At 44.3% G+C, this 14,071-nt stretch overlaps 3 protein-coding genes across 4 annotated transcripts; all 3 read right to left on the minus strand.

The window, feature by feature from the left end:
* Positions 1-1,496: 1,496 nt before the first annotated feature.
* On the minus strand, positions 1,497-3,424 carry kcnk7 (potassium channel, subfamily K, member 7). The gene is made up of 3 exons (XM_037758027.1): positions 2,806-3,424; positions 2,105-2,500; positions 1,497-1,843 (listed from the first exon to the last, which is right to left on the minus strand). The coding sequence occupies exons 1-3, from the start codon at positions 3,140-3,142 to the stop codon at positions 1,521-1,523; spliced, it is 1,056 nt and encodes a 351-aa protein (XP_037613955.1). The 5' UTR covers positions 3,143-3,424; the 3' UTR covers positions 1,497-1,520.
* Positions 3,425-3,843: 419 nt separating this feature from the next.
* taf6l (TAF6-like RNA polymerase II, p300/CBP-associated factor (PCAF)-associated factor) lies at positions 3,844-9,826 on the minus strand. Of its 2 annotated transcripts, none has more exons than XM_037758026.1 (12): positions 9,606-9,826; positions 8,725-8,893; positions 8,004-8,090; positions 7,765-7,915; positions 7,583-7,633; positions 7,229-7,314; positions 7,063-7,137; positions 6,659-6,879; positions 6,282-6,414; positions 5,690-5,818; positions 4,791-5,287; positions 3,844-4,711 (listed from the first exon to the last, which is right to left on the minus strand). In XM_037758026.1, exons 2-12 carry the CDS (start codon positions 8,869-8,871, stop codon positions 4,360-4,362), a joined length of 1,929 nt encoding a protein of 642 aa, XP_037613954.1. In that variant the 5' UTR covers positions 8,872-8,893; positions 9,606-9,826; the 3' UTR covers positions 3,844-4,359. The 2 variants fall into 2 exon arrangements, with proteins under 2 accessions (XP_037613954.1, XP_037613953.1); XM_037758025.1 differs by having other exon boundaries at positions 7,229-7,323; positions 9,606-9,823.
* Positions 9,827-11,169: 1,343 nt separating this feature from the next.
* cth1 (cysteine three histidine 1) lies at positions 11,170-13,742 on the minus strand. The gene is made up of 2 exons (XM_037758028.1): positions 13,563-13,742; positions 11,170-12,450 (listed from the first exon to the last, which is right to left on the minus strand). Exons 1-2 carry the CDS (start codon positions 13,569-13,571, stop codon positions 11,524-11,526), a joined length of 936 nt encoding a protein of 311 aa, XP_037613956.1. The 5' UTR covers positions 13,572-13,742; the 3' UTR covers positions 11,170-11,523.
* Between the last annotated feature and the right edge of the window lie 329 nt (positions 13,743-14,071).

Genomic DNA, 14,071 nt, shown 5'->3' on the forward strand with positions numbered 1-14,071 from the left:
TATAGTATGTTAATAAAGAGTTGCATATGGACTGGACTGGAACTGAACTGATTAAATGTCAGTGCTATAGAAAAAACAACCCTGTACTCAACTTTAATATTCAAAATTAATATTGAAAAGTGGATTTATTAACAATTACTACAATGAGGTAGATTTTTATATGCTACTACTAGGAAATATCATCTATCTTATAACATAAATGTATATGCTGGGCATGACAAGGACGCGACCTAACATGATTGCTGACCTCATACATGAGTAAAGGCAGCGTGTGGTGCTAGGGCGGGGTGAGAGCTGGCAGTGCTGGGCACTAACTCAGATTCGTGGTGGCTCCCTCCCACAGTCCTCTGTGTCTTGTACAAACACAGCCATAGTAGGAGAACACACACAAGAGGCCTCTGTTACAGCTCCAAGTAAAGCAGTCTGCACCTTCAGTCAGACGCTTCATTAAAGGAGCAATTCACTCCAAATGTACCGTTCCAAACGAAGCACAGGATCTGTGGTGGAGAGGAGTGGAGTGAGGGAAGTCACTCAACAGGAAGCGTTTAAGGTGAATTTCTGTATTTCATCACTGTAGTTCATTAGAGGGGGATTTTCTGTCCATGTTCAAAGCTAAATCGGTATCAATTCTGATTTTAAAGGGACATTTCACCCCAAAAATAAGCCCAGTTTCCAACCCAGGGACTGTCCCACAGAACTAACAAGCTTTTTAACTCTCTTCTCACTGTAGTTTGACCGCAGGGACCGCCGTCTGATCTTCCACACCCTTCTTATCTATACAAACCACACTGAGGCATATGAGTCATTGAGCAGCTTTTAACTGACGTTTAAACATATTAATACCAACATAGCTGATGGGCACAAACCTGATCAAATAAAGAACCATGCTGTCTCTCTTCCCCTAGACCTGCACCTGTACACTAGTCAGTTGTGACACCTTGTGGTCAGTCGTTGTACTTTTCAAGGCCTTTTCAGTGGCCGACAGAAAGAAATATAACACCATAGATGCAGGTGAAAAGTGAACATTTTGCAAACTGTCTGTACTAGGTTTGTATTACCTACCATTACCTGTCAATACCCATCAATTACCTATCAATATGCCACAAAAATTACAATATGTAATGTGGATATCCAGAGTAACAGGCACACTGCTTTTAGAACGTGGGAAAGAGATGTTGCTTTTATTATTTAGTTTTTATTGGGGCTGTCAAACTGTTCAAATATTTCATCATGATTAATCACAAATGTACCTTAGAACTTGTTCCAGTCCTTGAGGGTGCCGGCGCCCTTGGCCAACATTAGTTTTTTAAGAGGCTGTAGCAGGCTCCGTTTGAGAGCTAGAGCTAGAGGACTGGATAGGATATAATATGTAAATGTTGTGTTTTCAGCTTGTTCTGCCCCAATGTGGGCCAAAAACAATCAATTAATACAACTTTAGGGACCTGACACCCAGTAATCCAAAAGGCAGAGTACAGCAAACCAAAAATGAAAACACTTCTGACTTACACAACAGTTGTAAGTCAGGAGCTGGTGGGTTGTTGTGGCTGGTTCAGTGTACAGCTGTGACGGTCAGGTGGTTTTGGGAGTTGAGGTTCTGGCTCCGTGTGCGACGGCGGGCCGGTCAGCTCTAATGGAGTGGAGGAGACAGTACAGATGGATTGGGAGTACTGAGGCTCGTCCTCACAGTTGTCTTCACTCAGTGTCATTTCACTGAGATGATGGACACCTTCCAGCTCCGCATACTGCGGACCAGAGAAGAGCCTCATCACCGCACAGACCCGGGGAACCTGCTGGACGGTATCCTTGAAGGTAATAATCACCACCAGGCCCACCAGCAGGTAGCCTGCGGAGAGAGGACAATTATTTAATTTTATTGTTTGTTTTTCAATTATAAAATGAATGTCCAGCCTGTCAACATGCATATTTAGGGTTAAGAAAACCAAAACAAGCTAAAAGAGGCTTAAATGCTCAGTAGAGCTGAGGGGAACTGAAGGTTTATAATTCTCTGTGAATTCTTGAATTGATACAGTATATCACGTTACATGCATTATATTAATATAATAACGTAATAGTTTATAAAGGACATCTGGTCACATGCACGTACATGTTGTGAGGAGTTGGAGTGTCTCTCTGGCCGTCGTGCTCCAGCTTCTCCCCAGAGAGTTTCCTCCCTCGCCGACAGTGCTCAGGATGACAAAGCAGAAGAAGAGAGCATCCAGGAAGCTCCAGTCGGGCTCCACCACACAGACCAGGAGGGCCGGGAGGACGAAGAGGAGGGAGAGGAGAAGCACAGAGAGCAGGCTGGCGTGGATGGAGGCGGCCCGGGCGTAGGGCAAACCCCAGTAAGTGGTCAGGTGGTGGACGGGAGCGTGGGTGATGACAGGGAGGAGGAGGTTGGAGAGGAGGGTGAGGAGGAAGAGGGTGAGGGGGATCCCCAGGGTGCAGTAGAAGATACAGAAGAGCTTGGCTTCATCGGATTTGGGGGTGTAAGAGTCAGAACCTGAGGAAGAGGAGAGGGAAGAGGTCTACGGGGAGGACGGTAACACTGAGGAGTTTAGCAAAGAAAACGTTAGAGGACTAATTTTCCTAATCTTCGCAGGTCTTTAGAAGAACTTTTAGTTCCTTAAAAGTAGTTCTAGTGACTAAAAAGTCCCAGGAACTTTTGGTGGAAACCCGGCTAATGTGAGGATTTGCTGCTTTATATCGTTGTGAAGTGAATATAATCAAAAAGTCACCATGAGAAATTGTGATAATGATTGTGATCAATATGAAAATATTGAGATTGATTTCTTGACTGCATCTTACCCATGGTGGTCAGAGTGACAATGACAAAGTAGAGCGATGATGTGAAGTCATAGCGTCTCTCATCAGCGTCGCTCTTCAGGACAGCGACATCACTCTGGTGAGCAGAGAGAGCTTTCCCCAGCACCTCCCTCAGCCTGCTCTCCTCCACACAGGGGTTCTCCTGCAGGAAGGAGCGACGCAGCTCCTCCACCTCGGCTCTCAGCTCCTTCTCTACCTGCTTCTCCACGCTTGTGAACACCACACCTCCCAGCAGGATGAAGAGCAGGTAGCAGAGAAACAGGCAGGCGAATGCGTTGACCCGGCAGAACAGACCGAGTGAAGACACAAGCTGGGCCATTGTTGGTTCTGACTGCTGTTTCTCCACAGGCTGCAACCAGATACTGGAAGCTGGTTAGGCTTTAAATATTTAGAACGGTAGAGCAGGTCACCGCGGATGGATTACTGGACGGGGCTACTGGACCCAGGCCCAGGGCCCAATGTGACAGGGGCCCCCCTGGCCCTCACCTACAAAATTTCACTCAAATAGACTCAAAATGACCACAGAGAAATATGAAACAACTACAAAAGAGACGCAACAAGACCAACTTACATGATGACTACAAAGAGATGCAAAAGAGCTGCAAAGAGACCGCAACGACTATGAAGAGGCAAAACAACCACAGAGACTCAAAATTACTACAAAAAGGGACACAAAGCAACTACAAAGAAACTCAAAATGACTACAAAGAGATGCAAAGCAACCACAAAGAGACACAAAATGACTACAAAGAGACGCAAAGCAACCACAAAGAGACACAAAATGACCACAAAGAGACACAAAGCTACTACAAAGAGACTCAAAATGACCACAAAGAGATGCAAAGCAACCACAAAGAGACACAAAGCAACCACAATGAGACACAAAGTGACTAGAAAGACAGACAAAGCAACTACAAAGAGACTCAAAATGACCACAAAGAGGGAAAAAGGGGCAAACAACTACAATCAGTTGAAAACAGTGAATTTAAAGACCATGTAGGCACGTTGGACTCAAAAGGATAAGATAAAGGTTTCCAAACTACATCAGGGAATGTTTTATTCAGTGAAAACAACAGCTATGTACAATATGTCAAACTTCCAAACACATGGTAGACCTACCGCTCCAACACTGTCCTCAGCAGGTATTCAGTCTCAGTGATCAGAGAGAAATAACCACTGTCTGTCTGTCTCTCCATACTCTAGTCTCTCTCCTGTGACTCAGGTCTGAGCTCCTGCTGTGGCGGTTGATGAGAAGCCTTTAAACTCATCTGACTCTAATGAGTATAGTGCTCAGTTGACTAATTAATTACCAACACAAACAAAAACAATCAACAACAGTTTTCCTAGTCAATGAATCTTTCAAATTATGTATCAAACATACACAGTAAAGATGCCAATATAAAAAACATGAAAATCTCAGTTTTTACAAAATGGGACCTTTAAGCTGAACAATATGAATATGGGCCTGTTGAAGTCTGTAGCAGTCAAAGCCGTGTTTTATAGCAGTCTGAAGCTCATTTTGTGAGAGCGTCTTCTCTAGAGAGGCAGATGAAGGGAGTAATGGGAACACGCCCAGCGGCGTACAGGTTTGCCCACCCTGCCGATGACGGGCAGTTTGTGGGCGTAGGCACGTGGTGGGATGGCAGGAAGAGGTGGAGTCGGGGCAAAGATGGTCTGGAAGGGCCGGCGCCCTTGGCAACGGCGACCCATTTGCCGTCCGCCGATGAGGAAGGTGAATACGGGCAGTCCCGTCTGAGGAGAGGTGAAGCGAGCTTTGGGGAAAACGTCACGAGACAGACCTGCTGAACGCTGGCCCGGACGTGACGCGGAAGATCTGGAGCGCTGCACGGAGGAGGAGGACGACGAGGAAGAGGAGCGAGCCAGGGACCTGAAGAGAAAAGAATGTCAGAAATCATTCTGTACTGTGAACCCCAACCCATCAGTTCGGTTTAGATAGTTTGCTTCACCTTCCTGATCCGGTAGCTGCCAGGCTGGGTGGCGGCGGGTCGGTGCGAGGACTCCCATCCTGCCGCGGGCTGATGTTGAGGTTGGCAGTCAGCTGAGGCATCTTTCGGGTGGTGTCGGGGTTGGAGGCGGGGCCGGGGGGTTCCTTCCTGGCGTCGGCGAGCTGAGACGGGGTGCAGGGAGGGTAGCTGCCGAACCCGGGTCCTGTACTGAACCTGACAGCCAGGCTGTCTCCAAAGAAGGAGTAGAGCTCACAGTACATGGCAGGGAGAGGGACCGGAGTCCACTCCTCCCAGGGACAGCCGGCACCGCCTGCCTGGAGGTGGCTGGCGATGCCCAGGGCGGCCTCTGAGAGAGGCTCCGCAGGGGGACTGAGGCCGGGGGAGCTCACCCTGTGACCCGTAGCACCCACCACGGAGCCCGGCGGACCACCAGAGCCTCCATCTGTTGGCTGAGACAGAGACAGAGCCTTCATCTTCAGCAGACGCTCCACCGCCACCTGCAGGACACACAGGAGAACTGAAATGTGACGTAGTAACAGTTCGTCTGTCAACTCTCTTGAATATTTTCCTCTCGACCATGAAATTCGCTATGAATATTGATTGATGATACATTATTCTGGTGACCTTTTCTCTAGTGATACTGTATTTCATTGCAAGAATATACCATAAATGACCTTTCCTCTATACTGCCACGGTCATGAATGGTATAGAAGAATGAGACGGTGAGTGACAGTTGTGTTTTCATGAGATGGTACGGGAGATAAATATGCAACAGTTAACATTGTTGGTCATTGCAAAACACCAAAACAGTGACTACTATCAGTTACCAGGCATCAAAACAAATAGGAGCCTTGTAGCTGATCACTGTATGGAAGGACTTCTGTCACTGCAGTACTGACCAGGATGGCTCCGTAGACCTTATGTCCATCTGCTTTGACCTGGGCATTGGAAACAGAGTAGTCATCCAGCACAGCCTGGAGGTTGGCCCAGTAGGCAGGGAGGTGTGGAAAGAGCACTCTCTCTACAGCCTGCCAACAAAAACACACACACAGGTTAATGCAGAGGTCATTCTCATTCTGATTACTGAGGAGAGCTGAGAGAGGAGAGCAGTCAGATGAGCACAAAACAAGAAAACAGAGGAGCAATGAAACGGACCCCGACAGATGGAGCCGGTCTCTAGTGGAGATCTCAAGGTTTCCAAAGATACTAAATATAATTTAATTTAGCACAAATGTGTATGAAATGATGCACATGACATCGTGGATATTTGAGAATAAAACATGGCATCTTGAGTTGGAATAATTCATCGCTTCATTGAGGTGCCGGAGCAGGAACATGAATAATATATGTATGTACTATCAGACAGTCTCTGAATGTAAAAGAGGACATTCCAAAATGAGCATCTATCATTTAAGAGGGTAAAGTTTGACATATTTAGGAATATAAATCTCTCTGAATGTGTCTCTCTCTCAAAAGAAAAGAATAACATACCTTCCATCCCAGAGCATGAAGCCCCACCACGGCTCCATAGTGGGAGCAGAGTGGTCTCACTGGGTCGGACAGAACCTTCTGGAGCGACAGCAGGATCTGATGGTAGAGACCACTCACCAAATCACCATGAGTCCTACAGAGAAAACACAATAATACATTCATTTATTGCGTTATTGGATGCTCACCAGGTGGACTGAGACGCAACTCGAATGAGTGTTAATGTTGCTCTGAGTCTGCTGGATGTGTAACCAGGTAACAGGGTGCCAACATGTTTGCCATTACATCTTTAAAAGGGTGCTAATATCTATTATTATTTGTATTAATATGGTAATTTTGAACCCTCTGTGTGTCTCAGTGGCCGTCAGTGATTTGCTCACCAGAAGATGTGGCTGAGGAGCAGGGCTGCGTAGTCCCTGAGGGTCCAGTGGTCGTTGAGCGGGTTGATGGAGGCGGCCAGCGGCTCCAGGATGCAGTACATGACGCTGGAGACCAGGCTGCGCACGTATGAGCCCAGGTACAGGTAGGGGTTCTGAACCAGACTCTTCACCATGTGGAGGAGCCGGTTGAGCTGCTCCAGATCGTGGCTTACTGACTTCACCTGGACAGAAACAGACACACAATTAACAATCGGATAAATGGGGAAAAAATATTTTAAATTTTTACAGGTCTACTTTATAAAAATGTTGGATTTTACATCTAAAATCAAATAAATAGGGCAAGCTCTACAGTCACAGGTTGTTTGGATTTGTTTAAAAGTCAAATGTTAAATATCCAAACCTACCCCACTGATAACGTAAACAAAGTACGGCAGGAGGGCAGCGATCTTGGAGTTGGACTGGAGGTCCAGCAGAGCCACCTGAAACACACAGCAGATAAATGTTACACACAGTAACACCTTGTTTAGCCGGACTGAATGCCTGCCTGTGTGTTCAGCAGCAGTAGTTTACCTTCATGAGGTGGGGGTCCTCCCCAAGGATGGCCCGAGTGATCTGCTGGTAGTACTTCAACAGGTCTTCTGACAGAGTCTGTACCGCTGTGGGAACTGGGACAATTCAACAGACAGGTCTGAACACTGAAACCCTCCATCTGGGTTAAACTGATACACTATAAACAGGTATTACACATAAATATATCCTATGGATACAATCAAGGTGCTACAGGTTGATGCTGAACATGCACCAGAGTGACATATTAATGCGTATTACTTCACAAGTAAGGGATTTTTGCCTCTTCACATACATTTCCTTGAAACTGAATTGAGGAGACATACTGTGTTGAGCCCGTTAATCAAAAAGTCTCACCTGTCCCCTGAGGCTCCAGGTTGCCTTTCCCATCCAGGTAAGACACATTTACTGACAGGAGAAGAAAAACATGAGGAATTATTAGTAAAAGATACGTCCTGATTCAAAGACCTGAATCATGAACTTTCAGCATCAAGGATACATCTGTAGTTCTAGTTTATGACAGTGACAGTGGGTCGTACCTCGCACCATGGTCTCAGCACAGCCTTTGGGAATGTTGGTGGCCAGAGCCAACTCCACCAGGTTGATGTCCCGATCCTCAATGAAGAACAGCTCTCCTTCTTTCGCTGAGCGGAAAGGAAGAGCATCCTGGGCCCCGTAGCCACATACGGCCTGATGAACACACACAGATAAAGAAGCTGATCACTGTAGCATGTTCACGTCATATCAGACATATACTGGGAGAGACCAACATCCTCACCTCCACGTTGCTCCAACGCAGAGCTCTGTTGAAGTCCTCCACTGTTAGCTTCCTCCTCTTGGCGTGTCTCATAAACTGAGAGCTGCTCTGTGGGTCCAAAACAACACAATTAACACTGTATGTTAGTTACTTTAAAATAAGTTTCAAGTTTATTTGTCATATGCATTTAAAAGTACAGTGTACAGTGAAATGCAATGAAATGCATTTTACCCTGGCTTTCTCTCAGCCCTTAAAATCTATAAATAGTACACCAGATAAATAAATACTACAATAAATAAGACAATACCTGAGAATAAAATTATAAAACAACCTAAAAACCATAAAAACATCCATAAAACAATCCACAGCAAAGGGGATAGTGCAACAAACAACACAGTAAAAAAAGGGCTAAACAAAGTGTAACAAAATATGAACTTGACAATAAACAGACTATTAACAAAATTGTGTGGAAAATGATATTGCACAGTGAGAATGAATGAATAAATGAAATTCCACCTGAAAATATCAGGTTATTTTCAGTTAAGAGTATACTTCTTAATGTAAACAGCTGATGAAGCTCCACGTTTAAAGTGATGCTCATCAAAGGAATTATTTTGAGTAGCCTTTTTGTGTCTAAACAGGATTATTGCTTCATGCATTATGATTTTGGGTGGAGTAACATTTTAATGTCTCATCCATCCATCCATCCATCCATCCATGCACCCAGCAGGTTAACACTGACCTGCGTTGCCTCCCTGAGCCGGTAACACACGTCCTCCGCCAGCAGAGCCGCCACATCGTCGCCGAGCTCCACGCCTGTACTCTCGGCCATGAGTTTGACAGAGTCCCGGGAAACCTCGGCGAAGCGGCGCTCCTCCCGGTCCGCCATGCTCACGGTGCCCACTCAGAAACTGGCAAAGGAAAAGCACCAAAGCAGGGTTTTAAAGTTTACATTTAGAAGATTATATTAAAATTGAGTCGTGCTTGGTGGATCAGACATATGCCGAATTCACAAATATACATAACTGATTCATTGCATGCCTTTACTTTTGGTATATCTGTTATGTATTTGTGACAATAAGACAAACAATTTTAAATTAGCACTTTTTTCAATGGGAACTGGTATACAGTTCACTGTCCAGCATGCTAACAACAAGAAAACTGGTCTATCAGCTGGAACAATTTAAAAGTGACTATTGTGAGAATATTAATTAAGATATTATGACACAAAGACAACTAAAAAAGTATTCTTCTCCTTTTTATAGCTTTTTTTAGACATGAAAACAGCGTGGAGGACTCCTACAGCAGCTGTTTTAAAGTTTACATTTTATAGATTATATTAAAATTGAGTCATGCTTGGTGGATCAAACATATGCCGAATTAACAAAAACACATATCCAATTAGTTGCATGTCTTGACTTTTGGTATATCTGTTATGTATTTGTGACAATAAAACAAAAATGTTTCAATTCACACATTTTTCAATGGGAACTGGTATGCAGCATGCTAAAACTAGCTAGTTATTAGCATCTTATGTGATTTTAGCTCATTAAAAGTTAGCTAGCTGTGTAGGAAACGGAGAAAATACGATATAAAATCATCCTTATTTGAACAAGACTTTACCTTCTTGGTTAGAGAGGCTGAGTTTCATCTGAGTCAGAAGGAAAGTTTACATTAGAGTAGCTAACGTTAGCTCAAAGCTAGCTCTAAACCATTAACGTTGTCAAGGTAACAAGTATGAGAAAGGGTGACTTCCGTCAAACCTTTCAAAATAAGACGAGCCCATTGTCTATTTTTTTTTTTTTAATAGTATGCCGCATTGCTGCTAAAATAAAATATACTAGGAAAGAGCATGTAAAACGCCAAAATTTAATTGGTTTTCAAAGAGTTTTTTTTATTTAAATGAATGAATGTGACTAAAAACGCACAATATCCGGTTTAACTGTGTTAACTTGACTCTGCTAGGGTGACGACTTCCGTATACTATGACGCGCCTTGATGGGAAGGCCAGTGATTGGTTAATTGAACACCAGTCAGTCAGATTGGCCTGCTTTGAATTGAGGGATATTATGGGTCTACTGAGAATTTATATATCTTGTTCTAATTGTTTGTTATCACTATTATGTAGTCATATATAATATATTTCATTATATTAATCTTGTCTCTAGGTGGAGGCTTCAGATAACCCCAGTGGCTTTTTTGCCTCTTCCTGCACTGTATATTATTCATTTTTTTATGTTGTGTAGTCTTAAATTGTTCAAAATAAATAAACTTAATCCAAAAATGAGATGAGGTAAACATTTTGAAATAATCCCATAAATTGTCAACTCCATTTAAAAATGTTCCAAGCATGATCCTGGCATCTTACTTTCCAAAATTAATGTGCTTCTGTTATCAGTCAGACGACCAGCCTCCACAACAACTCAGACTCCACGGATACATGTGTAAAAACCTTAGTCCCTTTAATTGAGTAACATGGGCTTCATGATCAAAAGGAAGTTTTTGTATGACGTCAACTTTTGGCCTTACTCTCTTGCCCTGGTTTTAGGAGGTGCTACTTCCCACATCCTTGCTATGTGCATAAATACTACAAATTTCTTGCATTGTATTCAGTACTATTCCCATTTTAAAAAAGTCATGGAAAATGAAAATGCTCCACCCCAGGGTTCTGTGCAGGCCAGTCAAGTTCTGCCATACAAAACTGGGAAGACCCATTCTTTATGGAGCCGACTGTGCACAGGGTCATGTTGAAACAGGAAAGAACCAAACAAACTGTTGACAGTTGGAAGAATACTACCGTTTGTAGTGCTGTAGCATAAGATTGAGTAATTGAACAAAGGGACCCATTATGTAGCTAGTTATCAGTGTCCTTGTTGGGAGCCATTTTATTGCCGTAGTCAATACCAAGGAGGGTGGAAAGAGGAGATGACAAGCAGTAAAATCTGGTCTGCACGCTCTGAAATTGAGCCAATTGCAACTCACGATTGCAGATCCAGTTACACTGTGCCATACCCCAAGACCCGTGTCCTAGCCTCTTTTAATAGGTCAATACCACAAGCATTCAGTCACTAAACCCATTTCACTGTGCACTTTCATTCACTTCTTTGTGACCTTGATGCACAAGCAAACTTGTAAGTTCCAGTGTATTAACATGCATAAAAACCCAACAAAGACCACAACATGAAGGTTAGATTAAAATTAGTTTATTCCATCATTCTGAGGTCAAACAATTCATTTACTCAGTTCATTAATAAAGTATTTACAATAGTTAAAAAGTCGAGTGACACTCCTAGCAGCAACTGTAATGATTCCAGAGACCAAAACGTTACCAGACCGCTTGATCTGCAATGAACGGTTCAAGTCCTGCTTGATGTGCTGACACAAGCTCTCAAGTCAAAACAAGCTAAATTAAAAAAATAGATATGATAAATGCCCTACGGAAAGGGGAGGGTTAAAAAAGAAAAAAATTAAAACACAAAAAAAATTAATTGAGCTGTGTTGTTCAGTGCTGATGCTGGTTTCTAACTGGGACCTGATCCAGTTAGAGTGCCCCGTTGTCCCAGATCTCCTGGGCCTTGCTGTTCTCCAGCTGCTGCAGGTGGAGGGCCAGCGGCAGCAGCAGGTCGCTCAGGTGCTGACTGGAGAAGGTGAAGGCGTTGTGGGCCGTGGTCTCGACGGGCGGCGTGGTGAGAGGGGAGGACGGTGGAGGAGAAGAGGAGGTGGAAGAGATCAGTGAAGAGGAGGCGAATAGGGAGGCCGGGGAGGGTAAACCTGAACTGCCAGGGGTCTGGTTGAATCTGATCTTGCTGGGGAGGCCGTGCTGGAAGCGGCAACGTGTGCCGTACAGGCAGAAGCCGAAGGAGCTGAAGGTGCGGCACAGAGGGCCACGTGGCTTCCACTCCTTGGTCTGATATTGGACCTGGGGGCTGGACACAGGCAGAGTCTTCTCCTCGCCGATGTCAGGCGACGCCAGACCGCTGCTGCTTCTGTCGTCTCCATCCTCCACGTGCAGGAAGTTACAGCGGGTGCCAAAGGGGCAAACGCCAAAGGAGCGGAAGGTGCGACAGGGGACGTTCCTGCGGCGGTGCAGGGCGATCCGCTGCTCAGCTTGGCTGTGGACGAACAGGCAGCGGTTGCCGTAGTAGCAGTAGCCGGTCGTGTGGAAGCTGCGGCACAACTCCGTCTTGTACCTCGGGTGGCGGAAGGGAATGTGGAGCTCATGGAGGCCGTGGGCGAACTGGCAGCGCTCGGCGTACTTGCAGAAACCGGTGGTCGAGTAGTTGGTGCAAAGCTCCGTCTTGTAGCGGGTGGAGCAGACCCAGGGGAGGAGGGGAGGGAAGGAGGACTCTACCAGGGGGAGCAGGGCCTTCGCCAGGGAGAGACCATCTCCATCTGATTCATTGGATAGCAGGTTGTCCACCAGCTCCTCATCCTGGTAGGACGGCAGGAACAGTTCATCGCTACCGGTCTGGAAAAGAGAAAAGGTCAGAGTTTGAGCATGGTATATAGCAAAGTCTTCACTAGCTTCTTCAAACTCACAAGTTGTACAAATTTAATTTTGGTCTTTCAGAAAAGAGGTTCTAGCAGTTCTGTCCATACTATATGGGCGTCTCAAAAGTGTCCTCAAATTACACAATGCAACAAAAATAGTGTCCATGGCCTGTACACTGCTTTCTGCAAACAATCCCACAATGCAAGGAGTCAGAAAGTGATGATTGTTTAACTGTCTTTATGAATTTTACCAACCATATTTTACAAAAGGACTTCCTACTAAAAGCCAAACCCACCATAATTTGTTTAATATTTGAAGGACTACAGCTCCAGGAGTTTACTAGCACAGCAGAGTGCAATACACAATATACTGTTGGGTTTTCCCTTATATCCACCCAGCACCACTGCTAGGCACATTTGCATCACGCTCTGTTTGTAGGGCACCAAGAGCCGGCAAACAGCCAGCCATTAACGCTGCCGTTTGATACTGAGGTGTTGTGGTAAAGATAAGCTGAAGTGATATTTAGCCCCTTTCACAGTAAGCTAGCATGACATGTGTCGGATCAATGGACTCCTCGCAATCTCAAGATTCATACCACTGTATGTTTAGCTGAAAAAAAACCTGAAACCCGACTGAAATGATTAAAGTTAATGCCAGTCAGTTCAGTGTCAAGAGGGTTAAAAGTAGGCCATTAAACCAAGAACTGAGGAGGAGAATAATTCCCATTTTAAGATCAGGGTGATCAATGAGACAGGCAGAGTTTAATTAAAATGTTAGATGGTTAAATTATGTTAGAAATTTAAAATTTTTGGTCTATTCAAACAAGACAATTACTCTTGAAATAAAATGTAGTCATCTCATAATCAAAGTCAATATGGTAGATATTATATGCAGGTTAAGAGGTTATGTCAATCCTGAATGCACAAAAATAACACTGTTTTAAGGGTGTCCTTTAAGGGTGCAGGGCGTGCTTTGAAAACTTCCAAAAGGAGGTAGAAGGCACCAGCTAAAATCAAAAATTAGAATAAATGTTTTTTAAGACAATTGTAAAAGACAGCATTGTCTCCAGAACAGATGTATTGACTCACCTCAAACATGGCTGCAGACAGATGGAGTTGTTAGTGAGGATGTGGAGGAAGGTGAACTCTGGCAGAGTTAGTTAGCTGGTTTAAACAGGTAGTTAGTTAGTTAGTTAGTAGAGTGGCATGGACCCAAACACCGCTGCTGCTCTGTCAGAGGAGTCACAAGCAAAGAAGCAGAGTCCTCTGCTTGTCTTTTAAACCTGGCCTCTCACCTCCCGCCTTCACCTTCAAACGAGCTTCAGGTGTGCTCCAAGCAATGACGTCACAAGGGGTGTTTCGAGCAACCAATCACGTGCGAGGATGACGGACCAATCAGGTAGCAGCTATCAGCTTCATGGTACATAAATGTTCATGTTTAAAATATATTTGATTGAAAACTTAAAACCCCAAAAATTCTAAATTGACTAAAACAATTAATTTGTTTAGACATTTTAAATTTATTCCAATTGTTTAGCAGACCCTGAGTTTTTTGTTTGTTTGTTTTTTCCTTTTTTTTTATTCATCTTTTCCCTTCT

This window comes from Sebastes umbrosus, chromosome 22 (genome assembly GCF_015220745.1).
Source record: "Sebastes umbrosus isolate fSebUmb1 chromosome 22, fSebUmb1.pri, whole genome shotgun sequence".
Taxonomy (NCBI): Eukaryota; Metazoa; Chordata; class Actinopteri; order Perciformes; family Sebastidae; genus Sebastes; species Sebastes umbrosus.

Excerpts from the sequence above, each read along its gene's own strand:
- taf6l (XM_037758025.1), bottom strand. The coding sequence starts at position 8,871 with ATGGCGGACCGGGAGGAGCGCCGCTTCGCCGAGGTTTCCCGGGACTCT. Across the intron at positions 5,288-5,689 it reads AGGTCTACGGAGCCATCCTG|GTGGCGGTGGAGCGTCTGCT; the intron begins GTCAGTACTGCA and ends TGTGTCCTGCAG. Across the intron at positions 4,712-4,790 it reads GCAGCTACCGGATCAGGAAG|GTCCCTGGCTCGCTCCTCTT; the intron begins GTGAAGCAAACT and ends TTTTCTCTTCAG.
- kcnk7 (XM_037758027.1), bottom strand. The coding sequence starts at position 3,142 with ATGGCCCAGCTTGTGTCTTCACTCGGTCTGTTCTGCCGGGTCAACGCA. Across the intron at positions 2,501-2,805 it reads TGTCACTCTGACCACCATGG|GTTCTGACTCTTACACCCCC; the intron begins GTAAGATGCAGT and ends CCTCTTCCTCAG. Across the intron at positions 1,844-2,104 it reads ACTCCAACTCCTCACAACAT|GCTACCTGCTGGTGGGCCTG; the intron begins GTACGTGCATGT and ends CTCTCTCCGCAG.